Source organism: Urocitellus parryii, chromosome 9, assembly GCF_045843805.1.
Source record: "Urocitellus parryii isolate mUroPar1 chromosome 9, mUroPar1.hap1, whole genome shotgun sequence".
Taxonomy (NCBI): domain Eukaryota; kingdom Metazoa; phylum Chordata; class Mammalia; order Rodentia; family Sciuridae; genus Urocitellus; species Urocitellus parryii.
The window spans coordinates 86,434,728-86,462,411 of record NC_135539.1 but is presented as its reverse complement, the minus strand read 5'-3'; the positions used below and the strand labels follow the sequence as shown (position 1 = coordinate 86,462,411).

Below are 27,684 nucleotides of genomic sequence, written 5' to 3'. Positions count from 1 at the left end.
AAAATAAAAAAATTAAAAAGGCTGAGGATGTGGCTCAGTGGCAGTACACCCTTTGGTTCAATCCCCAGTACAAAAAAAAAAAAAGTAAAGAAATCAAACATTTTATATTAGAAAGCAAAAATAATCATCAAACTCAATCTTGTAAATCCCTGTGAGGAACAAAAGAGACGCCCCCCCCCCCACATTTGACTTGTGTTTTGTCTGCCTTCTGAGAACAACATTGAAATAGCAAACTGTAGAAAATACACACAAAGCTTGTTAAAATGATCACCACAGATGTATTGTTTATCAATTCAAAGAACACTACATTCACTGAATCATTTTATTCATTATTAAATTCCCTTTTGTCAAAACAAAAACACAACACTCTATGCCTCTACTGAAACAGGATGCTTCTTCCAGGAGGTTCTGGAGGGAGGCCAGTCCACGTCAGCAATAGCAACTCAGGCTCTGGCATCATCAATGTAGAAAAAGCAGTTTTTCCTGAGGCAACAGCAAGTTACCAGCACGAATCAGAACATGGCAAACATGTCTGTGCAGTTACTTTGTTTTAGCGACTGAGACATTCAGGTGAACAAGACTATGCTCATAAATACAAGAAGGGGGGCCACTGGTGTCCTCCTCAGGACAGTGCCACAACAGAAGGTTCCGGGCTCTGTGGAGCAGGAGGGCTTTCAAACTTTCTTCAAATATCTTATGGCTGAAAATGATAGCCATGTTATTCAGATTTTAGCTATATTAATGAAAGTTCAAAAGTATTATAAAAACTATAAATTTTAGATTCTCTGGGAATTATAAGCTTTTGACAGATAATTTTCAAATGCATACCTCACACAATTGACATGTAAAGTTCATGTTCATTCCTCTTTCTTGTGATACCCGGCAATTTGTGCCTTGCTCCAAGAGTATTCACAGAAACAGACACGGGAAGAGAGAACACAAAGCTTTCCAGTTGGAGGAACCGCTTCCTTCCCATGTTCAAACCAGTCAGGATTCCAGGTGCCAGGATGTTGGAGACCGTGCATGTCGCACCCCAGGATCACATTGCAGTAACTCCAGGGCACAGGTAGCGTGAACGTCCCCTTCCTCTACCTAATGCTCTGCCTGGCAGCTTCGCTTCCCTGTTCCAGGCACAGTAAAGGCCAAGTTGCACTTCTACTACCCAGTGAGAGGACACTGGGTGACAATGTGTGCTAAGCTGGTCCACAGTCCTTGCTCCTTGTTTATAATTCCATTTCAAGAGCTCTCTCCACAACGGTTTGAATCTTCGAGGTCAGGCAAAGAGCACAAGGTGCTGGGCAACACTGTGCTCCCCTCCACCATGAAGGGGAGCACAGAACCAGGAGAAGGCCCTGGTGCGGGGACACTTAGAAAGTCACACTGCTAAAAGGTCTTGATAACAGGGATGGTTCAAAACAATATTTTTACATACTTTGGAAAAATAGACTTATTTCAAGTATCTTGAAGTGTGACTTGGGGATTTCATCAGTCTCTTGTGTTTTTCCTGCAGTGCCACCTTGCTTTAAAGCCTCCCAGGCTCAGTGCATGGGGAGCTGCTTCTTCACGCTGAGGGAAAGCTCTGTTTGCTCATTAGTCTTCTGTACATCCCGTCTGGTCTTGAAAGCAGTTCTTCATGCTTCCCGTGTTCGGTGATTTTTCCACGGTCAAGAACAGCGACAACGTCTGCATTCTTGATGGTGGACAGGCGGTGGGCAATGACTAACACTGTCCTTCCCTCCATCAGTCGATCCAGAGCCTCTTGCACAAGGTGCTCATTTTCGGCATCCAGCGCACTGGTCAGGGCCACAGGAGCAGACTTTAGTGCCAGAGCAGTGCACAGCCCCAGGGCCACACTCTGGCCCTCCTTATGGTGAACTTCTGTTCTGACCCAAATTTCCCTGCTGGGAGCAGGGACAGCAAGGAGGCAGGCAGGACCCCCCACCTCTAGAACCACGGTGGCATCCAAGCAGAAGGCCCTGTTCAGGTGCCAACTGCAGGGATCAGGGCCCCTCCCGAGCTGGATGCCCACTGGTGCCCCTCTGTCCCCTGCCTCTTGACTGCCATTACTGGCCCAGACTGCCTCACTTCACTGTGCAGGGTCCCTCCTACAGTGGGACACTCCTGAGTGCCTTGTGCAGAACACAGCCCCACATGTGCACACACCCTCACCTGGTCGCTTCATCCAGGAGAAGAATTCTAGGGTTCTGAAGGGAAAATATTTAAAAGAAAAGAAAAAGATGATTTTAGTGGAAAATACAAGTTTTCAGTAATAAGACAGAACCACATTTGACATGTGCCACAGTGTGGGTGGGCCTTGGAGCATCATGCTCAGGGAGGGACCACACTGGCGTGGTTCCACCTGGGCAACTTTACCAGGACAGAAGCATGGAGGACAGGGCAAAATCAGTGGCCAGCTGGGTCAGTAGAGGGAGAGAGGAGGGGCATGCACAGTGGAGGTCGGGCAGACACCATCAGGGCAATGAAGAGTTCTACAGTTGATTGTGGGTTCTGTGTTCAACCAACTCTAAATTTACTAACAGTCACTGAGAAGTACAGCCAAGATGGGTGAAGTTTATGCTATGGAGATTGTGCTTAAGTGAAGCTGTCTTTAACTCGCCATGTCCCTGAGGGGAACTTGTGGCAGGGGCTGTCCTCCGGGGCAGCTCTCTGACCTGTAGCCAGTGAGGCCCTTCCCTGTCCTGAGGTTGCCTGGACCTCAGCTCTGCACTACTCGACCAGCAGTGGGTACGCAGGCCCAGCATGTGCTGGGTCCCCTGAGTTGGGATCACTGTGTGCAGATGGTTCTTGAGGACATGACTTGCTGCTCTGCTCTCCCTCATAGCCCAAAGCCACGACAGCTCCTGGCCCGAGAAGCCCTTGTTGAACTTGGACATGGCCGCTGGGCTCTGCTTACCTTCCACAAGAATGGTCGACAACCTACGCCCCCTCGCCCCCCAACGCAAAAATAAGGAAGAAAGACGGAAATTACAAACTGTGAGATATCCAAGTGAAAACGGCACCAAACCCAGTCGAGAGGCTTCACACTTACCTTAAGCAGGGCGCGGGCAATTGCAATCCGCTGTTTCTGTCCACCTGACAAAAATAAACAAAAAGCCTTAACAAAAACTCTAGGAATATGCTTTCCTGATGAGGCATGTAGCCATGTGGAGGTACCTTCTCCAGCTGCCTACAGCTGGGATAGAGGGGAGAACAGAGATCTGTTTTTACAATACCTTGTCTTCCCATCAATCTCAGAATTAACAGCAACAACTTTTATCACAGCTACACTAAGGACGCCCCACCCAGCAGGTGTCATCTAAGTGTGTTACCCTACGAGGTGCACCCCAACTGACTCCCACTTTACAGAGGAAAGACTGAGGCACAGGCAAGACTGGGTCTCAGGATCAGAGGTGCAAGCCTAGTCTTGACCAACACAGTGTGGAGGGCTCTGCCTCCACCCATGCACTCCCCCTCAGGGGGTTAGGAGCTCAGATATGGGAGGCTTCTGGACAGCACTAGAAGCATCCAGAATAAAGGGCACCTGCTTCCCCAGTAGACACTGGTCCTTACTCCTCCCATGTGTATGGTCTCCTCTTAACCTGGAAGCCTGTAGTGACACCCTGCCCTTCCACCTCCTGCCCCTCCCTTCCTCCAGGACTCCTCCCCAGCTTCAGGACACTCACCTCCCCATTAGCTTTGTGGTAAGGGCACTCCTTTCTGGCTAACTCACCCAGAAGTTTATCCCCTTTAGCCGGCACCATGGTGCCCTAGACCCAGCCCCTCACAGAAGCTAGCACAGGAGGACGCCAAGATGACCCTCCCTTATCCAGGGCCAGTCTCTGGAGTAGCCGGCCATGGGCTACTTGTGCTTTGAGGCATTCTGGGTGCGGCCAGTGTGCAGGGACCAAGTGCTGGGTCCTCTCAGAACACAGGTGGGCTAGAGCCAGTGCTGGAGAGCATCTCTGCCTCCTCGGGTGGGCATAGATCACCTGCTCTTCACAGTTGCCTTGCTCTACAGGGCTCTGAGTTTCCAGTCACAAAACATCTTTTCTCAGATGAGAAGAAACCTTGAGGAACTGAGTACTGCCCAGAAGCTGTTGGGACAGCTCTGGGCATTAGGAGAGGGAGACTTCGAAGCCATTCACAGAGGTCAGAGGCCGCGAGGCTCTGCCCGTGGCTTTGAGGACAGGACCTGGCCATGGCAGTGGTGCAGTCTGAGGCCAGGGAGCAGGGCACTCCTGTGAGTCCAGCACACAGGGGTGGGGGTGGGGTGGGGGAGTGAGGGGACACTACACGGCAAAGAGGAGACAACAGGCCCACCTGACAGCAGCACACCCTTCTCCCCGACCACCGTGTGGAAGCCTCGGGGGAACTTCCGGATGAAGGCCGCAGCATTGGCGGCCTCTGCAGCCCTCTCCACCTGCTCTGCTGTCACCGAGGAAGGGCAGTCCGCACCATAAGCGATGTTCTCAGCAATAGAGCAAGAAAATAAAACTGGCTCCTACAAATTGGAACAAAGCATGTGTGTCACAAATTCCAAGGCAGAATTCAATAGCACCTCAGTGCCTTGGACTCTGCACAGCACTAGACCCAGATGGGCCCTTGGCACAAAGGACAGGCTCTGCTCTGGCTCTACATCATCGTCCTCCTGCTCCGGCCCCCCAACACTCCGTGGACCTCTGTCTTACCCTAAAGGTGAAGCCAGATTTAAAGATAGGTAGTTAGTGTAGTTAGGTAAATCGGTCTAATATTGAATAAGATAAATAAAATGGAGGCCATTATAGAGAATGGAGTCCAGGAAACCAGAGCAGCACTTGGGGAAATTGAAATGTGAATGTCCCCAAGGCCTGGAGCCCATCCTAAGGAAATGTTAATGAAGCAGCTCCCAGCAAATAGGGAGGTGCTAATCAAAAGCTGCCCCAGGCCCTTCCAGCCCAGATTACTCCTTCAGCCCACCTATCTCCCACCTTTTTGGGCCTTCCCACCTGCATTTTTTCCCTGCAAGATAAAGGAAAACAAAAGACATGAGTGTGGGAAAGCTGAAAGAAGATGTTAGCTATAAAAAGGGAAGACCTTCCCCTTCCAAGGATTCTGCCTTTTGGGTACCCTTCTTCCTCTGGGAGAAGTCTTCTCTGCCATCCTTTACGGTGTGCTTCTCTGGTGTTATACTTCAGCATTCGGGGAAGCAAGGTCTTGTCACCAGTAAACAGCGATAACAAAGTGCCTGATCTGAGCACCTGCTATCCTCACCATGCTGCAGATGACACCCTGCAGCAAGAGCCCACAGGGGCCAGCCCACATATACCTGAGCCCCTCCCTCAGGACTGGAGGACCCCTGTCCATCCCCTCCCAGATGACTCCCACTGAGGGTAGAGGGGCTCCTCCTCCTCCTGGGTGGGAGCATATCCTGGCAGCATGTGAAGGGTTCCTAAAGAAAGGCTGCCTGCAGCTTCTCTCCAGTGCTCAGCGTACACCCTGCCTAGCACCCATCACTGCGCCACTGGCCCCAGCCCAGAACTCTGAAACCTGAACTTCTCATGAGGGGCCTTTGCTTGTTTATTCCGAAAACCTGTCGCACAAAGCAAGAGAATGGTTGGTGGTGACATGGGGCTTGGGACAAGCCCCTGAAAGCATCTGCAGTCTCCCTGCATGCTCTAGACTACACGTATTCAGAGAAGCACAAGCCCCAGACCTGGATGAAGCCACTGCTTCAACTAGTTGACGCTTGGGATGTGGCAAAAACCTGCCACAGGACGAGCCTGGCACTCCTGGAAATTTGTGTCCTTCTCTCTTGAGAGGTGCAAGTTCCAGAAAAAGCAAGGGGCAGAAGCAGCTTCAAAGAGTGAATGATGGACAGAGGCCTTGTCTCACCTGACTGACGGTCCCAATCTTGGATCTCAGCCAGGCTGGGTTCAGCTGGCGGATGTCATTGCCATCGAGAAGAACAGCTCCTTGTAGGGGGAGAACAAAGTCGCTGAGCGCCAGGCAGTCAACGGCTAACAGGAACACAGACTGTGCACGGTAGGAGAGTTCCAGTTGCAGGTTTGTGAAGTTTAATGACACTCCCCAAGTGGAGCCCAAGCCAGCATGTGAATTTCAGAGCTAAGAGGGGCCTTCTGGGTGCCAAGTCTAGGGCTCCCTCAGTCGTGGGCTAAGAGCCAGGCCTTATCACCTTCCTCGGCCTGTCCAAGCTCCTCCTCCTGGTGACTTGAGGCCCCACCATCAGATGCCCCAGGAGGGGCCTTGAGTCAAAAGAGAGCTACAAGGGAGAGGCGAGCTGGTCCACTACTGGTCCTCCCAGGGGTGCAGTGCTGAGGTAGTGCAGATCCCACAGCCACCTGATGGGCCAGCACTAGCAGTGGCCTCGAGCTCCACCTGTTCTCGGGCAAAGATCTCAGAGTGGGGGCTGGGGATGTGGCTCAAGCGGTAGCGGGCTCGCATGGCATGCGTGCGGCCCGGGTTCGATCCTCAGCACCACATACCAACAAAGATGTTGTGTCCGCCGAGAACTAAAAAATAAATATTAAAAAAAATTCTCTCTCTCTCTCTCTCTCTCTCTCTCTCTCTCTCTCCTCTCTCACTCTCTCAAAAAAAAAAAAAAATCTCAGAGTGCCCTGGAACACAACCTGGAATCTGCTTTATCAGCCCGCCCAGTGATTTTTGAGCTTTTATTACTCCTTAAAATATCCCCTGTGCATGAATCTAATCCAGGGGAATCTATTTTTTTTTCCCAGGGGAATCTATTATCTGCCACCTGAGAATCTGACCCACGCCACGGCAGAGATCTTAAGTGATCAGAGGCCAACTTCACAGTCCTCACTAGCAGAATTACTTCTGCATGCTGAGGGTACTCAGAGCTGAATGCTAATAACACCAGGAGTGCAGCTCCTCTCCAGCAGAGCTGAGATGCTGAGGGCCAGCTGGAAACCCAGGGGTGCTGTGCCCATGGAAGAGGCTCAAGGGCAGCTCTCTCGACCTTGATTCTATTTGTTTTGCAAGAAACCAGACTTAACTTATTTTGATTTGATTTGTATCTAACTGGCTACGATTATTTAAACTCAGAACTTCATAGCATGTCAAGAGTGAATCCCAACAGCAACTCTGGAGGCAACAGAATGGTCCCTCATCCAGAGCAGGTGGGGCTTCCTGGCTTAGGATCTGCAAGCCAAGTGTGCACAACCTCTCACCAGCTACATGCGGCTTAAACAAGAGTACTAGAAGAGAAACTCTTCATGAAGTCACAACTCTAGTCACTGATAGTCGTTTGCTTGCTGACAACCGTTTTTTTTCAATCCAAATCCAAAGAGATACACACTGATTATCTACTATGGGAAGGATGTAAAAAAGTGAAATCATGTGCTTTTGCTCTTTAGGACGTTGTAATTTGGGGCTGGGGTTGTGGCTCAGTGGTAGAGAGCTCGCCTAGCATGTGCGAGGCCCTGGGTTTGATCCTCAGAACCACATAACAATAAATAAATAAAACAAAGGTATTGTGTACAACTACAACTAAAAAATAAATATTTTTTTAGAAAAAGATGTTGTAATTCAGTTAAAAATAAAATTAAAACTAGAATGACAGCCGGGTACGGTGGTATACACCTGTAATCCCTGCAGCTCAGGAGGCCGACACAGGAGGATCACAAGTTCAAAGCCAATCTCAGCAACATAGTGAAGCCCTAAGAAACTCAGTGAGACCCTGTCTCTAAATAAAAAAACAGAAAAGGGCTGGGGATGTGGCTCAGTGGTTAAGTGCCCCTGGTATCAAAAAACAAACAAACAAACAAACAAACCCAAAAATCCATTAAGAAAATCCCTCCTGGTTCAAAACATTTCAATAGGGCTGTCACATGGGCATGAATCACTGATGGCCAGATGGCCAGACTAAGTGTTTTCTCATGACCAATGAACACCCCCAGGCAGGAGCATCTCTGGAGCTCCTAGGGCTCCTGTGCGCAGCACCTCATGCTATGAGGGGTGCCCAGCAGCCCAAGAGCCCCTTGGCTGCAAGCACGGCCTCACCTGCCTCACTCTTGTTCTCTCAGGGAGAGCTGGAATTCTGAGTTTGAAGAGGCAGAACACAAAATCTGGAAAACTGAGGATGCCTCCCATTTGGGGGAGTTCCTGCCTGGAAGGAGTGGCTGGCGCAGAGCACCCAAAGCTCTGCAGTCAGGAGGGTGCCCTTGCCCACAGCGTGGCACCACTTACCAGAAAGGGGGTCATACAGTCGCAGTAGGAGCGAGACCACAGTTGATTTGCCAGAGCCACTTGGGCCAACCAGAGCTGTGACAGATCCTGCCGGGATGGAAAGACTGAAATCCTGAAATATGGGCACTTCTGGACGAGCCGGGTAGGCAAAGTGCACGTTCTTAAACTGCAAGGCCCCCTGGAAGCTCTTCTCACATAAAGTGACCCCTTCTGAAACACAGGAGGAACCCAGGTACTTAAGGCAAAAACCAAACTTGTCTGAAGATGGACAGGGGATAGGGGGACCCCTGCAGCCACTTAGAGGGCACTCCTGGGGATTGAAGGTGCAGACCTGTCTCTAAGGCTGGCCATGCAGCCACCCTCACCTGCTGCAAACATAGGATCACATGTATAAAGGCTCATTTGATCTCACAGCCGGAGAGTCCAGCTTTTCTGTGGACTTTTCTGTGGTCAGCCTGTCTGGCCTAGCAGTGAAAGGAGATCCAGCCTCTGAGCAGTCTGATGTAAACCCACTGGCCTCTCCCAGCCTACTCTCCTGGTGCAGGGCGTCATGTCACCCTGAATAAATACTTGATGAGGGGAGGGTTACACAATAGTGGAGTCAGAGGTCTGCTCTGCCAGCGCCATTTGCCCTGGTGTGGGAGACAGGGCTCAGCCTCTCGTAGGGTGTGTGTCCAGGGCCATCACACTGGAGAGCACCATCTTGCTGGACCTGCCCACCCCAAAGTGCCTAGGAGCCCATGAGGGTGAAGAGTGGTCATAACCTCTGCCAAGTCTGCTGAGTCTGTGAGCTGGCCCAGGCCCAGGGCTGCAGGAAGCTGCCCACAAGCAAGGAGGAGGCTCCAGCCACTCAGTACCAGGTCCTTCACCCCACCCCAAGTGCCAAGAAATGCAGTCTTTTAAATGTTAGGTCTGGCCCCTTCCTCCCATCCCAACCCCTCACATGTCTGCTTGGTAAACTGGCTGTGGCCCTTCTTGGAGGTCAGTGTCCACACATCTAAGGATGGTGGCCTATAGCAGCCGTCCTTCCTCATCCCCTCTCATAGGAAGCCTGACCCTTTCCCTGCTGTGCATGGGGACCGTGTCCTTGTAATGTGCTGGACTTAAGAAGCCAGACTGCCTCACCCCCAGCAGACAGCAGCCCATTTCACACCCACCGTCAATAGGCATCTGGGGCTGCCTCTCCAAGAGCTCCCAGAGCCGGCCACCGGCACCCAGGCCTTTCATCAGCTCTGAGTAGAAAGAGCTCAGACCTGCAGGAGAGAAGCATCCATCAGCATGGCTCCGCAGCTCCATCCCATGGGAGCCCTGCAGAGGTGCACTTTAAGGTGAGATCTGTCACTTCTGAGTCAGGAGGTGAAACCGTCCTCACCATTCCCTGACCTCCTTGCTTCTGGGCAGCGAGCCGAGGCTGGTGTGCTGAAGGCACTTCCACGTTAGCTGTTTTCCAGTTTGGGTTGGTTATATGGACACAGCCCATCCCTCAGTCAGGGAGCCTCTGTACACAAAGCACTCTGAAAACTGAACCACAGGTGGGTGCGGTGCCCACATCTGTCAGCCCAGCTGCTCAGGAGGCTAAAGCAGGAGGATCACAAGTTCAAGGCTAGCCTGCACAACTTAGCAAGACCCTCAAAATAAAATAAAAAAGGATTGGTGTGCAGCTCAGTGGTGGAGCAAGACAGAGGAAAAGCCTTTGCTTTCAGCTGTTAACAACAAAACCTTTAAGTCAGACACCAGGTGCACTGACACCACAGGACCAGCGTCCTTTAACCAGACCTCAGTCACTTGCCTGGCCTTTCCACCACAGGCTGGGAGGAAAACAAGGCCCACAGCTATCTGCCAGGCTGGCCGGGGTCTTGTGCGAGGTGCAGAAAAAATACTCCAGACTTCACAAAGGCTTTTCCCCTTCCAGGAACAGACAGCAAAAGCTAAACCCTGAAAGACCCTCTCTCCCTTTTCTTCCTTTTTGTTTTTGAGACAGTATCTCCCTATGCTGCCCAGGTTGGCCTTGAGTGATTGGGCTCCAGTGATCCCTCTGCCTCAGCATCTAAGCAGCTGGGAAAGCAGGCATCCAGCTCTGAGAGAGTCTTGGCAAAAGCAAGCAAGTCTGTTTCATGCACTTGATAATATGTCAAGCAAATATGTCGATATATATATATATATATATATATAAACATATATATAGACACACACACACACACACACACATATTACATCTGAGATTGAACCCAGGGGCTCTTAACCACTGAGCCAACCACTAAGTCACATCCCCATCCCTTTTTACTTATTTATTTTGTTTAGAGGCAGAATTTTGCTAAGTTGATGATGCTGGCTTTGAACTTGCAATCCACCTGCTTCAGTCTCCTGAGCCTTACAGGCGTTACAGGCATGCATCACTGTGCCTGGCATGTGTTGATATTTTTGATTGTTCATTTTGGGTATGGTTAGCTTTGTACAAAAGGAGCTTTATTCCTCAGTGATTTGCCAGTAGTAAAACTATCACCACCACAGGACTGTGTTTTCTGTGTCCACAGATGTTCAGCATCACCCTGGCCTCTGCGAGCAGCATCTGCATCTGTGAGCAGCGGCAGCTGTTTTAACAGCAGGGATAGATGGCTCCCAGCAATGCTGAGCTGCAGGAGGTCTACAAAGACCCTGAATGTCCCAGAGGGCCCACTGGCTACTCTCATAACTGCATTTTCTTTTAAAACCAGTTGGAATAACATCATAGGGAATGTTTGTTCAGATGAAAGCCTGATTTTTAATTCATAAGTCCCCAGATCACTTAAATTATGTACCTCCAATGCTCAGTCCAACCCAGAAGGCATACATGAGGAAGGAAGAGAGCTCGCCCACCGTCATGTGGGCAGCGCCCATAAGCAGTCCTCCCTTGTACAGGACAGATAGCACGATCAGGTTCCCAGACAGTCCTGTCTGTAGGAGGAGAAAATACAGAGTCAGGGAAAACCAAGGGCCTCTTTGGACGCCAAAAGCAGGGACCAGGCCTCTGATTTCCTTCTTCAGACTTAAAATTTCATCTGGATTTCAAACAAAACAATGTTTCAAAATACTGAAATAGTATTAGTATTGCCATAATCTCATCACCATGAAAACCTAGGTGCTGAGACACCCACCAGGCTCCCATTCCACTCACTCTGTTCCGCTTGCAAAGGAAGACTGAGGACCCGTCCCTCACCTACACATCTGATGCTGTGACTCCGTACTGAGCTGGCCCTGGTGCCCTGCTAGACCATCAGGTGGTGTGGGGCCTTGGTAAGGACAGCCTTCTCTAGGTCACTGTTTCCATGTTAACTGTGGCAATTACCAAATCACCTCTAAAGTCCTTTCCAGTTTGGACATATCACTGAAATGTGTCCTATTTAGGTTTATGGCAACCGAGTTCTTACACTTCCTGCTTGAAAGGCTCTGAGGTTATCCAGGTAATCCTTAGTAGGTATCAAATTCATCTGTATCACAATGACACAGAGGCCTGTTCAAACACAGACTTGCTGCCCAGCCCTGGTCGAGGTCGGGAAAGTGGGAACTAAGGGGCCCAGGTGGGACTTACCCTGAGAACCAGCCCAACCTGCCTAGACCACCTTCTCCTCCTGGTATTTACCTGTTTTCCTGATAGTGACTAAGTATTTTCTATTGTGTCAAGAGCCATAGAATAAACATCTCTCACAATACTAGCACCTGCTTTTCCATTCCTTCCAGAATGACCCACTTACTGCTCCAAAGAAGCCAGCCCGAGCAAAGGCCTCCTTCCTTGCCAATTGCATGACGTGGTCCACTCTGTGGGAGTATTTCTCCACCTCAGCCACCTCTTTGCCAAAGGCTCTCACGGTTCTGATATTTCCGATGCACTCCTCTGCTAGCTGCAGGGACACAGGTGCATTACAGGGAGAAGGGGCACACTTGAGTCTAGAAGCAGAAGCAAAATGTGATTCTTATTTAAAACACTATCAATGGAAAGACACTTGTGAAACCCAGCTGGGTCAGGAAAGGATATAGGGCCAAGTACACAAACCACCCCACTGTTGAAAAGCACATCAGACAGACAGAGCCAGATGATTGACAGAGAACAGGCAGATGACACACAGGCTTATGCAGGTAAAAAGAAAGACTTCATAACATTGATGGTATTAATTCTGAAGCAGGATTATCCATGTTTTTGTGTTTTCTCATATTTTCACATTTTTCCAATGATAAGCAAGCATGGCTTTATAACATGAAAATATCAAGTTATTTTCATTTTTTGCAAACCTGGTTTCACAAGGCACTCTAGAACTTGCTTATTGACTTAATGGAGGGCACAGTATCATATAAAAACTATTACCAGAACATGACTAGCTTTTGGCCCTGCCAGAGACAGCAATAGCAAGACATGAGAGAGTGGGACAGTGTCAGGTCAGGTTGGACGTGCTCTGTGACGCGGTGCAATGATTGCAGAGTGAGGAAAGGGAGAGCTGTGCTCTGTGGCCCTTGCTCTGAGCCTATTCCCCTGGACACCACAGCACGGGGAGGCCGTTACCTGAGTGGCTTGTGCCAGAGAGTCCTGTGTGGCTTTGGACAGGTTCCTCAGGTATCGCCCATAAGCCACTGCAAGGATGGACATCGGAGGCACCACACTCAGGACAAAAGTGGCCAGGGCAGGCGAGACAAAAAACTGTGGGAAAAGTGGGGGTGCTCGTTAGGTGGAGCTGCAGTCCTCTCTGCTCTGTGCCAGGGAAGCGGCTTGACAGCACTGTCCCCAGGCCAGGCCGCCTGTCTTAGGAGAGCTTTTCAGACCTCTTTAATCTTCATAAAACCCCATGAGTGCTACACAGAAGTAAAGTGGCACACAGCCAATGGAGAAAGACGGGATGCTCGTGCTCAGGCCAATCCGTACACGTCGGGGCAGCAGGTCCAAAAGTGGGGGCAGATGGGCGTCCAGCAGGGAGAACACCATCTGCTGTGCATGGCAGAGGTGTCCTGTCAACTCTGCAATCCAGTGACCTGTGAAGGGGCACTAGTGTCTGCTCAGCACATGACAGAACCCGCTAGGTCCCATTTGCACAGAAAGCAGGTCTCCTAACTGTCCCCCGGGAACACCAGGGACTGAAGGGAAAGTAACGGGCAGATCCGCCAATTAGGTCTTTTCTCTCAGGGGAAACTCCTGCCAAGCTCTCACACAGTGAGCAGTACCCAGGTGCTGGACAGAGGCCTGGCCCACAGGTGGGAGTTAGATGATGAGGAGGAAGAGGGGCACATGTCCGGGGCCACCGGTCTTGGGAGGCCTCTCCACCACAGGACCAAGCAAGACACGGGACTTGAGGAGGAGCAAGTATGCTCACAGGTCCACGAGGTACTCACAGGCTCAGGGAGCAGCTCACATCCGATGGTGTCCTCCAGGTAGAGAGGCACAGGCCCCCGGGATTCTCCAGGACTGGGGTGAGCCCAGACCACCCTCCCACCTTGTTCTGCATCCAGGCTTAATAAATGTCCTTCTGTTGCCTAACCAGGGTCCCAGCACCAGAAAGGGGCATTTGCGCCAGCACATGTTTTCACACAGGGAGAAAATGGCAGGGTGACGTGGGCAATATCCGTTCTCAGGGGGTGGACCCCAGCCCTGTGCAGGAGGAACAAAGCCCACCACTCCTCCAGAGCAGAGGACCGATCTCAACGATGCTCCATAAGAGGACCACTGTGGCTGGAAGTTTGTTTTTACCCCAGACTCCTGTGTGGGAACCCTAAACCCCAGGGTTGTAGATGAGGCCTGAGGAAGTAACTAAGGCCCAAAGAGGTCAGGGGCAGACCTGGGCTAGGGGAGCATGCTTGCCAGGAGGGGCAGCTCTCTTCTGTGAGTGCATGGCAAGATGCTGGTCACTGACAGGTCAAGGGAAGAAGCCTCAGAATGACCCTGGAATTGCAGCTTCCAGACCACAAGAAACACACGACTGCTCTCTAAGCTTGTGGACCTCAGCTATGGCATCCAGTGAAGGGGGTAGGCCCTTCACACAGGACTCCTACTACACTGGACTCTCCCTCACAGTACAGAGCTTCCCCAACTGCCCTCTCTTGAGCCCCAGGACCATGAAGGCACTTGAGTGTGGGAAGGCATATGTTCCCGGGGTCTGTTTCTCCTGCAGCTATAAAACCATGACACTTCAAAGCTCTTTTCTGCCCTGTACAACAGATCTAGCAGGTAGATGCTAGCAACAGGTCCTTCCGATCCCTGCCGATGCTAAGTGGGATACAGAACAAGACAAAAACTCTTCTTCTTGTAAGAAAGCGTTACAGGGTATGGCCCTCAGCCCCTCATTCAGATACCGCCCATTCAGAAACCGCTGTCAAACAAGAGCCTCAGGTGGCCCTGGGCACGTGAACTATGGCAGGTGTGGCTGGAAAACTGAACTGCTGATTTCACTTAGGGTTAATTAAGATTAATATTCCATGATTGGCAAGCTTTCAAGTATGCCTGCAAACCCTCCTCATGTCAAGCTACTGTTTCACTTGCAAATTTTAGGAAATCTAAAGTTGGATCAGGCCTTGCCAGGGAAAATTCTGCACCCATATCGAGATGTTCCTTACACTTGGAGCTTGGAGTCATAATATGTAAAAAGTAAAATACAGTTCCTCACTAGTGATTGTGACAGGAATTACACGTCAAGATGATAACAGTCATTCACACTGTTAAACAAACACCACCATCATCAGCCCTATGTCCTTTCGCTTTTCTGAGCATGGTCAGAACACTAAGGTCAGGACAAGGCTTTGCCACAGCCATCAGGCCAGCTGTGCTGGTCTGAGAACAAACACTGCCTGAAAGTGAGGCGAGCCAACTAGACAGGCCGAGCCAGCCACCAAGGACAGCACAGCCAGGGGTGCAGAGCCCCTTGCAGGAGCACAGCTGCCACTGTGCAGAAGCGTGGTCTACTCCCGCAGGCCCAGCTCCCCTGCCTCCCACTGCTGGGTTTCCAGGGCTCCCGAGTGCTCAGAAAACCTAGCAACATCAAGAGGGGCTATTCTGTGGAGCTTCTGGAGAGATGCAGGGAGCCCAGTGGGAGAGGAGACCCCGTCACTGCAGCCTCCAGGACAGCTGGCCTCCACCTGTCAGGCTGCAGAGGCCTGGCCCAGCCGAGCCCACCCAGCCATCAGGTCCCCAGGAGAAGCCCACCTACCATCATGCCAATCCCAACTGAGGCCTGGGCTCCAGCCCTGAGCCCATCTGAAAGGTTTTCAGTCACTGAGCGCCCCAGGAGCGCAGTGTCCGAGGACAGGCGGTTGATCAATTCTCCTGTGCGAGTCTTGTCAAAGAAAGCAACATCCTGCCTCAAAACAGAGGAGAACAGCGAGGTTCGCAGTCTGTTCACAATGCGCTGACCTGTGGAGCAAGCAGAGGGCTCTCAGAGTGCTGCCCATCACCAGGAGAGCACTACGGCTGCACACAGCCTGTCACTGACTTCCTCCTAGGATGGACAGTGCTGCTGATGAGGAGACAGGAGGTACATAGAGAGTATCATGAAGAAGCTGGAATACATTAAATCTTTCCCATTTTCTTATTTATTTTTTGGCACTGAAGGTTGAACCCAGGGGCATTTTACCACTGAACTCATCCCCGTCATTGGTAGTTTTTCACTTTGAGTCAGGGTCTCATACGTTGCTGAGGCTGGCCTTGAACTTGTGAGTCTCCTGCCTCAGCCTCCCTAGGTGCTGGGTTTACAGGTGTGCACCACCACACTCGGAGATTACACTGATCTTTAAAAGGTAATTTTTCTCCTTCCTGGCACCTCTTTTGCAATGAGCTCTGGTGTGAGAACTAGTGAATTGTGCACGCAGTGTTTTATTAACGGAGCGGCACAACAGCCCTAGAGGCAGTGCCCTGGCATCGGTGTTGAGTGTTTTCCTGCCTGCTAACAAGTAGACTTCTCAGAAGAAATACAGCAAAGTTGCCACCCCCGCCGATACACAGCACAGGGCAGAAAGCAGGGTGCCATCCTTAAAGCCTCGGGTGCCAATCTGCAGCCAAGGGCCTTGTTCTCAAACCTCCTATAAGACCCACATGGCATTTCTCCCACTGCTGAGCCCAAGTAGGCAAAACAGAGGCAAGAAGAGAGCGCTGGAGCAACAACAACTCCAATGTTGTTTCTGACTGACTGGGATCTGCTGCCCTGAATGTGATGCTGGCAGAGAAGAAGAGCTGGGCTGGCTCAGTGGGCCCCTGGCCTCTCTGGAGACTCGCTGCCCGAGACCCACCTGAAGACTGCATGAGGTAGACGCGGACGGCATTGGCAGCTGCACCACACAGGAACACGCAGGTCAGCCCCAGGCAGAGGTCAGTCAAACTGGCACTACTGTCCATGGAGGGGCTGGCATAGATGACATCGATGACCTTCCCCAGGAAGAAAGGGGCAGACATGGTAACAACACTGGACACGGCCAGAAACCCAACAGCGGCTGGAAGACAGAAGGCGGCTTAGTGGGGCAGCTGCTGGGGCTCCTTCTCAACTTCCAGACTGCAGGTGGACCCCAGGGGCATGCCACACACCCTGAGAGTCAGCAGGGCATCCCGGATACCATCCTGGCCTCTCCCCACCCTGGCATTCTGCTGCAGCTGTAGACACCTGCTTCTCCCTTGGTATCCTCTCTCCCTTAGCTACAGGACAGACTCCAGGTCAGGTTGGACTCTGTCTAGTATTGCAGACCTCTGAATGACCTTTGGGAAGCAGTCTCTGGACCTGTTACACATCACTGCTGCTGGGGAATCAAGCACTGGGGCCTCAGCACGTGTGGAAATGAATAAGGACACGCGGGTTCGTGTCCCTGAAGACAGACTAGGGGAGAGTCCTGTGGGAAGAGAAGGTACTACAGAATCGAATCAGGAGCACACAACACAGGCATCTGCACCTGTGGGAGGGCAGCAGTGAAGTCTGAACCAGAGCTTGCCACTGTGGCTGTGGTATTGGCAAAGGGCACGTGGCATGCCAGCCGAGCCACGAGCCAAGCTGTGGAGCTAGCCCCTCCCACTGATGAGAATGCAACTGGCATGATCTTGATGGAGAGCAGCCTGGCCCAGAGTCCCTCAGACTGAGAACGCACAATGTCTTTGATCCAAAATAACAGCTCTGAAAAATTCCTGCAGACACACTTCCACAGGCAGTCAAAACAGACTCAGCTGGGTGCTGTGTTCCCACTGAAATCACAGACACTCAGGAAGCTGAGGCAGGAGGATCAAAAACTTGAGGCCAGCCTCAGTAACTGAGTGAGGCCCTAGGTAACTTAGTGAGACTGTGTCTCAAAACAAAAAATAAAAAGGGCTGTGATGAGGCTCAATGTTTAAGCGCCCCGGGTTCAATCCCCAGCACCAAAAAAAAAAAAAAGATGATTCAAGAGTGTTCACTAAGGCACTGCTCATACCAGCAAAAAAACATTCTACTCTTCTGTTGGTGGGGAACAAATGAGATCTACTTTGCAGCATTGATTTTACAAATGCTGTGCAGTCGTTAAGAGGACAAGGTAACCTCACAGGCATGGAAATGGAACCTCCACCAGGATCACTATTGGTTAAAACAAATTCAGGACACAAATGCCCACGAGTGTGCTGTCCTTCTCCCCACACTTCTTATTGGTGCCTTACAGTTGTACATTTGTGTGGTCTTTTACTTTTTGGTTTTTCAAGTTTACATGTGTGCAGGGCACCTGCACAAGAGTGATATCTAACAGCCCCCCAGGTTCTGTCCAAGAGCAGCTCTAGGCAGGTAGGTGCAGCATGACTTCCCATTTGCTGGGTGCCTCTGGTTTGGCGCTCAGTGCACACGTCACACTTAAGGAACACACTAGGAACCACTGGTCCCCGCTAGGCTCAAGGTGGACAGATCCCTGTGAAGAGGAGCCCCAGCACTAGGCGGACAGACGGCGCTGGCTGGTGGCTGGCGCACACAGTCACAGGCTTAAGGAGAGCAAAGTGTAGGCCTCACAGCAGCTGGTGTGCCCAAGAGCTCTGGGAGCACAAGCCTGGGAGTGCAAGCCTGAGAGCTCTGGGAGTGGAAGCCCAAGAGCTCCAGGAGTGCAAGCCTCCCCTCCCCAGGCTCTGCGGCCCCACTACTGCTTCCTCCTCTCCTCATGGGTCTCCGTCTGCCACCGGCTGGCCATCTAAGTGTGCCTGACTTGCTCTGCGTCCACCAGGACAGGAGTGATTTTGGCCTGCCCTGCACCCTGCTCTTCCCCACCTCTGCAGGGATGGGCACAAAGTGAAAGTTCCACACCTGTCGAATGAATGAGCGAACTGACCTTTGGCAAAGGCGGCAGCAAAGGTTCATCAGCCCAAAGTCCTCCTGCACCCCACCAAGAACGTGAGGCCAGGTTTAAAAAGCAGTGCGTCTATCTGGCTAGCATGACACTGGCCAAGGCCGGCTCACCTTGATGTAAGGCCAGGTCTTGTTTCAAAGCACCCTGCGCCTGGCCACAGTGCCCCCAAGGGACTGCAAGTACTGAGAGCTCCCCGCTGGGAAGAGCCGTCCCAGGGCCAAGGACCAACATAGAACCCCCCCAGAAGTACAGCACCTGTGCAGTACCACGAAGGTCCGTCTCCCCAACTGCGCTGGTTTCTCACTCCAGTGAATGGAGCGCCCTGGTGTCTGACTCTGAGGTCTCACACCGTCAAGGGACTCAACACAGAGGAAGGAAAGGCTAGATTCAAGCCCCCTGCAGGGTCACACACCCTCAGGTTTGCTTTTCATTCATCTGAACAGATATCTTAAGGGTGACTGTGTGTTCGGTTGGTGATCGGGTCTCACTATGCTGCCCAGGCTGGTCTTGAACTCCTGGGCTCACATGATCCTCCCACCTCAGCCTCCCAAGTGGCCAGGATCACAGGAGCATGCCACACACCCTGCTTAAAATACACAGCAGCATGTGTTACTGCCATGTGCCTCTTTCTATCACAAGTCAAATGTAGGTAAAGTGAAGATTTCTCCAGCTTTGGGTTGACTGTATCCCTGTGTTCATGGCCTCGCTGTGTGTCACTGTCTCTGACATTGACAGTCAATCTAACTTGCATCTCAGACCCTTGTGAAACTTGTCCCCAGCCTTCCTCCAGGACTAAGCCTCTCCCTCGGCCCATCCATCTCTGCCTGACAGGGCTCCACCTCTTCGGCTGCATCTCCTCATACCTTCAGCGCTGCTCTCTCCCCTCCTTCCCTGGCATGGCATTCAGAAACAAGGGAAATACCCTTCGGAAGAGAGGGGAGCAAGTGCAGACTCAGGCTGCTGGGGCAGACACTGGGCTCTCGGAAGAACAGGGCTTGGGGCCAAGCGGCCAGAGGGTGGAATGAGGCGGGGCTGGCTGGATCCCACGTCTGGCTGAGCCGCCTGACCCTGCACAGGCCACTCAACTCCCCTGTGCCTCAGTTTCTATTTTGTGAATGGCAGTACAAATTACACCTCCCCAAGGCGCTGCTGTGAGGAACAGACTGGACGTGTCTGGAGAGCCTGTGGTCCAGGGCCAGTCCCAGCAAACAAAACCGGCTGTCACCTGTGGTACCATCAGTGCAGGAATGGTCCCACCTGGCCTGGGCCACAGGGGAAGGCAGCTGGGGAGGGAGCAGCTTTGGTTTTCAGGCTGTTGGGAGACATGCTGTGGAGGGGGTGGTATGGAGGAGCACAGGAGGGGAGGCCAGGGGCCCTGCATGCAGGGAGGGAGGGAAAGGCACAAGGGGCCAGCAGAGGGGCAGAGGGCTCAGCAGACTCCACAGGTTCCTGGAGGGAGTTGCAGATGAGTCCCCAAGCCCCAGGTGCACCTGCTGCCTCTGCCCACACTGGCTCCTGCTCACAGAGGCCAGACCTGCCCCACCAAGAGCGAGGGGGCCACCCAGCAGACCATGGGAGCCACCCATGTAATGCAATTTTCTAGTTGCCACAATAAGAAAAGGAATAGGGCACCAGACGAGGTGATACACACCTGTGATCCCAGTGGCTCAGGAGGCTGAGGCAGGAGGACTGTAAGTTCAAAGCCAGCCTCAGTGACTTAATGAGGCCCTAAGCAACTTATTGAAATGCTGTCTCAAAATAAAAAGGACTGGGGACATGGCTCAGTGGTAGGCACCCCTTGATTCAATTCCCAGTACCCCCTACATCAAAAAAGAAAAGAAATAAAGCTAGGGCCAAGGCTCTGGGTTCTAACCCTAGTACCATAAAAATAATAATGCTGGGCACAGTGGCGCACGCCTGGGATCCCAGCAGCTCAAGAGGCTGAGGCAGGAGGATCGCAAGTTCAAAGCCAGGCTCAGCAACGACGAGGTGCTAAACAACTCAGTGAGACCCTGTCTCTAAATAAAATTTTAAAAAGGGGGCTAGGGATGTGGCTCAGTGGTTGACCGCCCCTGAGTTCAATTCCCAGTACCAAAATAATAATAATAATAATAATAATAATAATAATAATAATAATAATAATGTTTAAAAATAGATAATATTAAATAACATTTTATTTGACCCAATGTATCTAAACCATTATTTGCATGTAACTGACGTTTTACGATTCTCTATCCTTTCAGACCTGACGGTATTGACACCATGCTCAAAGCCAGCCACATACCTCACAGCTCTGTTGTGGAAGGCCAGCATTATCTCTGAAACAGGTTTCTGTGGCACTGGAGGGTGTCCCATGTGGAGGGTTCACCCTCCCGGTCCTTGAGCCCCATCCGGTGTGCATCCTGCCCTGTCGGGCTCTAGGAAGCAGCACCCTGAGCACTCCCTGGCCTCTCCATAGTGGCATGGCCACTGTGTTCCCTGTGCTTGCTGTAGGGACAGCTCAGCCAGTGGCTCCCTCTCACATCACCCAGCCCCTTGGTAATTCAGGGAGCAGTACCCCTGAGCTTTCTACCCAGGTACCAGCTGAACATGGAGGGTAGGTAGTGTCCACAATCTAACCACAGAGCCACCAGGACTGTGTCCCCCCCCCCCCCCCAGGGAGATGGGCTGCCTCCCAGGGCTGAGGCCACACAGGAAGACTCTGGGCTGGAAGCGCCTCCTGGCAGCACAGCATCCTGAGGCCCAGGCTCACTGGAGGCTGACCCCGCCTGCCTATCTGCCGATCATGCAGGAGGCCTGAAGAAACACCTCCTATCTGGAAGCACACACCTGCTCCTCCTGGGCTCCACGCCCCCTGGGGCTCCTTGTGGTCAAAATGATAAGAAGAAGAGTTATCAGTGCAAAAGGCTCTGGCACTTCTCTGCCAAGGGAAAGAGACAGCAGCTTGTAGAGCAAGTCAGAGGACAGTAGTTCCCTGAGAAGGAGTGGAGACAGCTAATCGTGCCTAGCAGGCATCTGCAAGCACGTCTGAGGGCAGGCTCTTGTGTTCCAGCTCCTGGCACAAATCGATGACATCAAACAGAACCACACAGTTCAGGAGCACACTGAGCAAACTGCTAAGACATGGAGAAGGCTTTTTACTCAAATATAAACCTACTTTTGGGGGGTGTGTTTGGTGCTGGGATGGAGCCCAGGGCCTTGAAGGAGCTAGGCAAGTAAGTACTCTGCTACTGAGCTTCAGCCCCAGCTAAACCTACATTTTTGGATAGGGATTTTCCCACTAAAATTAACAAATTAACACTGGAATTCCTTCTTGTCACCTCAGCTGTTGTGGCATCTCAACTTGAAGACATACAACTGCTCCATAACCGTAGCACTCGGAGACGGTCAACACCTGGATGCTCTTAGGATAATCAGCTACCAATTAATAGTGATCCCCACTAACCCAAACACCAACCCCAGATGGCCCTGATAAGCTATCTATGACAACTTCTGAGGAGACCCTATGGTCTAACGAGGGCTTTTCATCAATTTCCCCAGGACATAAAATATGCCCTATCTGTTTAAAAAAAATTGGTGTGCTGACTACAGGTTTATTCCTGAAATCACACATTTAACATTCCAACAAGGCAGACCACAACAGCTCCCACCAGGAGGGACAGTCCTTGGTTGTCTAAGGCACTGTTTACAATATGCTAGCATAGGACAGGTGGGGACTGTGGGAGTGACAGGAGAGGTCACAGGACAGGCAGGGCTGGCCCCGGTGATCCCAGCACACTGGACACTTAGAAACCCTGACATCTGATGATTCAGAAATAGAGCAAAACTGGATGTCTCCACCAAGCCCCGAGCCACTTACAGGAGCACCGGGCACACTGTGGGACCCTTGTGTCTTTGATACCCCATGGGGGCCTGAGTCATTTGGTCCTTTATGTAAGGTGCTTCCCCTCAGCCCCACACATTAAGCGCTGGACACTGGAAGATGGACCAGCCCCAGTCTGTGAGACAGCTCAGCCCAGGGAGACCTCTTTCCTTGATACTCTTCTAAAAGAGGAAAAGGATCTTTTCCATCAAAATCTACAACAATCAACTGAACTGTGAAATGACTCTCTTTATACCTAAGCACCCCAAGAATCTCCTAGACTCCCAAGTGGGTGGCAGATGAGAGGTGGCACCTGCCTGCTCCCCTCTGGTGCAAACCTGACCTGAACCCAAACTCTGCCCCCAGGAGGGCACTTTCCATGGCAAGGAACTGCCAACAAGGAATTCTGTGGCAGGAACAACCTCACAGGCCCTTCTCTCCAACCATAAAGATGTCCTCCTTTGTCTCTTTCCACTGAGCTGGAAGCCCAGCAGGGGAAGGGCCCTCCATCTCTGCCTGCCAGCTATGTAGACATCCCTCCAATGGTTAAGACAAGCAGTGGCCTAGCAGTAACTCCAGCCACTCCAGAGGCTGAGGAAGGAGGGAAGCTGAGGAAGGAGGACAGAAGTTTAATGCCAGCCTGAGCAACGTGGTGAGACCCTATCTCAAAGTAAAAATAAAAAGGGCTGGGATGTACTTTAGCAGCAGAGCGTCTCTGGGTTCAATCCTCACTACCATAAATAATAAATTAAATGTTCTCTATTTGTATGTTGTTTCTAAAATCATTCATTTTGATTTCTTTTTAAAAAACCACTCGATTACAATTCTATGGAATAAGGTCCAGTTTCTTTGCCAGGGCAACCTGGGAGTCCTGGCCAGGTGGTCACCAATCACCACTCAGGGTAATCAGGAGGTGCGTCGTCGGGGTTCGCACAACTTTGTATCACCTGATGAAAGACTGCTGAGTGCTTGATTAAAGAGCCCAGTCCCGGTCACCTTTTTAAAAATGGTTCAAATGCTGGTGCAAAGTAGGTATATTTTTGGCAGAATTAATTTTTTAAAAAGAGGGAAACTCCAATTCATTCAGAGAATGTCCCAAAGGAGATGCTCCCACGAAGCCGGTGGCTGGAAGCGCCAGCCCATGGAGAGCCCAGGGCAAGCCCTATAACAGGCGCGGCCACCTGCAGGTCTCCACCGCCCCGACGGCGTCCAGGCGAGCCAGGCCACCCCGCGCGCAGCGGCCCCTCGCGGCACCGCTCCCTACCTGCCAGCCTCCCGCGCTCGGGGCGCACCAGCCCCAGCAGCTTCCGGGCTTCCGAGCGCCCGGCCACAGCGGGGCGCAGCCGCCAGTCCTCCCCGGGGCTCGCTGGTGGCCGGTGCCGCCCAGCCTCTGTCCCAGCCCCGGCCGCCGCCGCCGGGCCGCTCTGGAGCCCGCTGCCCTGGGACCCGGCCCAGCGCCCCGGGGCCCGCGCAAGACCCGCGCCGCCCGGCAATCCCGGCCGCGCTGACAGGAGAGTAGGGGCTCTGGCGGCCCGGGTCCACTCGTGGGCCGACGATGTCCACGCGCGGGCAGCAGGGGTCCACGCGCGGGCGGCCCGGGTCCACTCATGGGCCGACGCTGTCCAGGTGCCGGTTGCCGGGGTCCATGCACGGACGGCCATAGTCCACTTGTGGGCCGAAGATGTCCCCGCGCGGGCGGGTGGGGCCCGCCGCGTGAGCAGCAGCAGCGGCCAGGCTAGGGGGCCACGCATGGCGCCGCGTCCAACCGGAGCTTCTCACCCGCCAGTCCCGCCACGCGCCGGAGGACCCCTCCGGCTCGAGCGCAGGGCGTGGAGGCCGCGCCGCCCGCCCCTCCCCGGCCGCTGTCACCCGCCCCATCAGGCCGGCGCCCCCAGGCCGAGCCCGCCTCCGCCTCCGCCGCGGCAAGGCCCACCCCGGGGCGGCCCCAACCCGCGCCACCCCGAGCGCCCCCGCCGGGCAGCCAGTGCCGCGCACGGGCCTCGGAACTGGGCGCCCGCGCCTGCGCACTGCAAGGTTCCCGGTCGCTCCCCCGCGACCTCCGCGTGTGGCTCTGGGGCGCGCGGCCACGTTCTCAGGCCAGAGACCGGCGGAGCGCACTGAAGTGGCGTACGCGGCCCTGGGGGTCTGGAGGCGCGAGGGAGGGGCGTTGCGGGGAGCCGATGCGGGGACGCGGTGGAGCGGGACAGAGGCGAAGGGGAGGGGCAGGCGGAGGGCGGGTCACTCTGTGTGGTGCAGAGTCCCGGCGGAGGCGCGGAAGCCAGCGGGAGGACGCGGCTAGGGGAGGCGTGGAGGAGAGGGCTGGCAGGGAGAAACTGGGATGACCTGGCGTGGGGTCACCGGGCCGCCAGAAGACCACTGGAAGCATCCACGCGCTCAGGGAGAGGATGCGCCCTGAGTCTTCGTGGGCATCTGAGCTGGAACCGCGGGAAACCATCCGGCCCACTCGTGAGCGCGGGCAGTGTAGAGTTCTGTGGACTCCTAGGTATTTTCACCGGACTCACCTCATTTGTCTCACAAAATGAAAGCAAGCAAAAACTTCAACAATCAAGATAAATATTTCAGTGCAATTTTAAGAATTTTAAGAAATCAAGAGAAATGCAAAAAAAATGTTCATAATGAACAAAAGTTTAAAATCCCAAATGCAGGATCCAGCCCCATTCACGTTATCATCTCTTGCCACTCAAATCCAGTCCTGGAAGTTTCACTTACAAAAACCTGTAATCTGTCATCTGATATATTTTTTAAATGTTTATTTTTTAGTTGTATTAATAAATATTTTTATTTCATTTGTTTATTTTTATGTGGTGCTGAGGATCCAACCCAGGGCCTCGAACAGTTTGCTAGGCAAGCGCCCTACCGCTGATAACAGCCCCTGTTATCTGATATTTTAAAAATTTCCATTAAAATAATTTTTTCATTGCTTGATTATTGAGATACAAGGGGTGGAAGTGGAAGGGCCAATAACAGGAAGGCAGTGTAGGATTAGGGATTATGTCATGGCTTGATCTTCCTGTGAAGGAGGAAGTAAAGTCCTCTGAAATCCAGTCCTTCAGACCTAGGGCAGAATCCTCCCCTGCAGGGTGAAATTGACCTTTGAGTAGGCAATGCCTTCTGAGGTAGACCTTATAAGGTGACCTTATGATGCATCCTGCCACCTTCAACCCTCCCAGATGGAGAGGAAGTGGCCATCTCAGCCCAAACCTAAGTTTCCTCTTTTTCCCACTTTCCAGAAAACACTTGCTGTGGAGGGCCAGGGAATGAGGCACTGGCCACAGACTCTTGCCTTCATCAACCTGGAGTCTGCCCTGAATTCTCAGCCAGTATGCACTAGGCCTGGAGTGCATGGGAGAACAGCTCCAGAATAGCTGATTCATAAAACAGGCTCTCCATGTTGTTACACTTCTAGAACTTAGTTGGGGAGGTAATCTGAAAACAGTTATCCCCTAACAAAAATGTCAGGCTTAAAAAAAAAAAAGTCACCCAGACAACCATATTAATATACCTAGCCAGCATTCTTCAGGAGCATAAGAATACACAGAAAATGTCCAGGATTTTTAGAAAGTATTGGAAATGAAGGAAGTTTCTCTGAAAAGGCAAGGATGCCCCAGGTGCATGGGGAGGACCACATTGCTTAGGGGTGGGTGCACCCAGCACAGCAGCTAGAATAAAAGCCCATCCTGCCCTCAGGACAAGGACATTTGGTGAAGGTGTGGCTGACCTCAGACAAAATCTGACCCTCAGGGAGTAGGGTCAGTAGGCTTAGCAGCTGACAGGTATGAATTCAGAAGGCAGCTCTTCTGAGGAAACCCAGACAGGATTACCTCAAGGGCAGACTTCTTAGGTGTCTGCCACCTCAGCAAAGTGGAAGCCCAAGTGGACACAGGAATGCTGGAAGCCAAAAGCCGCTCCCTGACTTGCAGCCTGACCCTGGGTCATCTGATCCTTCCCAATGCATTTCTTTCCCCATAACTCAAGCTCACTGTATGACAGAACAATGCCTGGCAGAGGGATCAGTGAGGCATGCACCAGCAACTTAGTGAGACCCTGTCTCAAAATAAAAAGTCCTTGGGATGGGCTCAGAGGTTAAGCACCGCTGGGTTCAATCTTTAGTACCCAAAACCAAACAAACCAAAAAACAAAAAACAAAAAAACCAAACAAACAAAAAAGACAATTCTTACATTTTCCAATGGTATATAGTTGTATTCTATTTATTCTATTTTATTCAATTAAAAAATGTTGAATCTTTGGTAAGTAACTTAGCATCACAGGTTTTTTTTTTTTTGTTTTGTTTTGGGGGGGTGCCTAGGGCCTTGTGCATGCAAGGCAAGTACTCTACCAACTAAGCTCTATCCCCAGCCCAGCATCATAAAATATTAAAACTTTATTTCCAAGGTACCCCTTTCTCCCTCTAATCCAATTGCCTTGCTGTCACAACTTTATTTTCTTGACATCTTGAAAACCATTTTAAAATATGATAATCCTAAAAATGAGGAGAAATCAATGTAGTATTAATTCTAGAATCATATACCTAATTTATTGAATAGTCCCATTGCAAATGTAATGTCAAACCATGGGTTTTAAATTGTTTTTGATTTTCTTTTTAATTGATTCATTTAGAATCTCTATTCTGTCAGATTGCTCCAAATACCTACAGATTGTACACACGCACATAAACACACACACACACACACACACACACACACACAAGGCAATGCACCTCAGACTGGTTAGTGAAAACCTTCCTCCCCTCGGCCTCCCTTTGGACATGCGTGGAGGGAGAAGTAAGCCCAGCTCACAGATGCACTGTCTAAGGCAAGAGTGTGAATGTGGCACTAACTATTGTGAATCCATCTCAGAATCATCAAGATAAGTGTTAAATTACACATGCACCTTGATATTTATGATGACATTTTTGAAATGTGCAAAGTTACGGTTTTTACATAAAAGTAAGCAAAATACCAAACATCATTGAAGTTGTTACTGCCCATGTTTAGGTATTAGGAAATAAATGAACATTATCATTATGATTCATAAATGAATGTATGAATCATTTATAAAAATTGATTACTGATGTTGTTATGACCAATATAATAATGATCATATAATTGGCCTCTTATTGACAGTGAAAGTCTAAAGGGTTCAGCAACTATAATTGTACTCAGATCACCCAAATTTGGATATAATCTCAATTAACATGAGTTAACATTGATGTAAATGGTTTTTTTTTTTTTTTGTACTGGGGATTGAACCCAGGGGTGCTTTGACACTGAGTCACATCCCCAGCCTGTTTTTTTATTTTGAGACA

The 27,684-nt window shown here is 51.4% G+C and overlaps 1 protein-coding gene across 2 annotated transcripts; it reads right to left on the bottom strand.

The window, feature by feature from the left end:
* Positions 1 to 356: 356 nt before the first annotated feature.
* On the bottom strand, positions 357 to 25,097 carry Abcb10 (ATP binding cassette subfamily B member 10). Of its 2 annotated transcripts, none has more exons than XM_026412786.2 (13): positions 23,622 to 25,097; positions 16,444 to 16,644; positions 15,369 to 15,571; positions 12,740 to 12,874; positions 11,937 to 12,083; positions 11,004 to 11,139; positions 9,363 to 9,458; positions 8,206 to 8,415; positions 5,872 to 5,951; positions 4,321 to 4,501; positions 3,050 to 3,093; positions 2,170 to 2,204; positions 357 to 1,793 (listed from the first exon to the last, which is right to left on the bottom strand). In XM_026412786.2, exons 1-13 carry the CDS (start codon positions 24,106 to 24,108, stop codon positions 1,562 to 1,564), a joined length of 2,187 nt encoding a protein of 728 aa, XP_026268571.1. In that variant the 5' UTR covers positions 24,109 to 25,097; the 3' UTR covers positions 357 to 1,561. The 2 variants fall into 2 exon arrangements, with proteins under 2 accessions (XP_026268571.1, XP_026268580.1); XM_026412795.2 differs by lacking the exon at positions 23,622 to 25,097 and adding an exon at positions 21,325 to 21,553.
* Between the last annotated feature and the right edge of the window lie 2,587 nt (positions 25,098 to 27,684).

What these genes read in the sequence shown, in the direction of transcription:
- Abcb10 (XM_026412786.2), bottom strand. Translation starts at nt 24,108, where the DNA reads ATGCGTGGCCCCCTAGCCTGGCCGCTGCTGCTGCTCACGCGGCGGGCC. An exon ending in GGTTGGACTGAGCATTGGAG is followed by an intron (nt 9,459 to 11,003) that starts GTACATAATTTA and finishes TCTCTCCTGCAG; the next exon opens with GTCTGAGCTCTTTCTACTCA. An exon ending in AGATTGGGACCGTCAGTCAG is followed by an intron (nt 4,502 to 5,871) that starts GTGAGACAAGGC and finishes TCCAATTTGTAG; the next exon opens with GAGCCAGTTTTATTTTCTTG.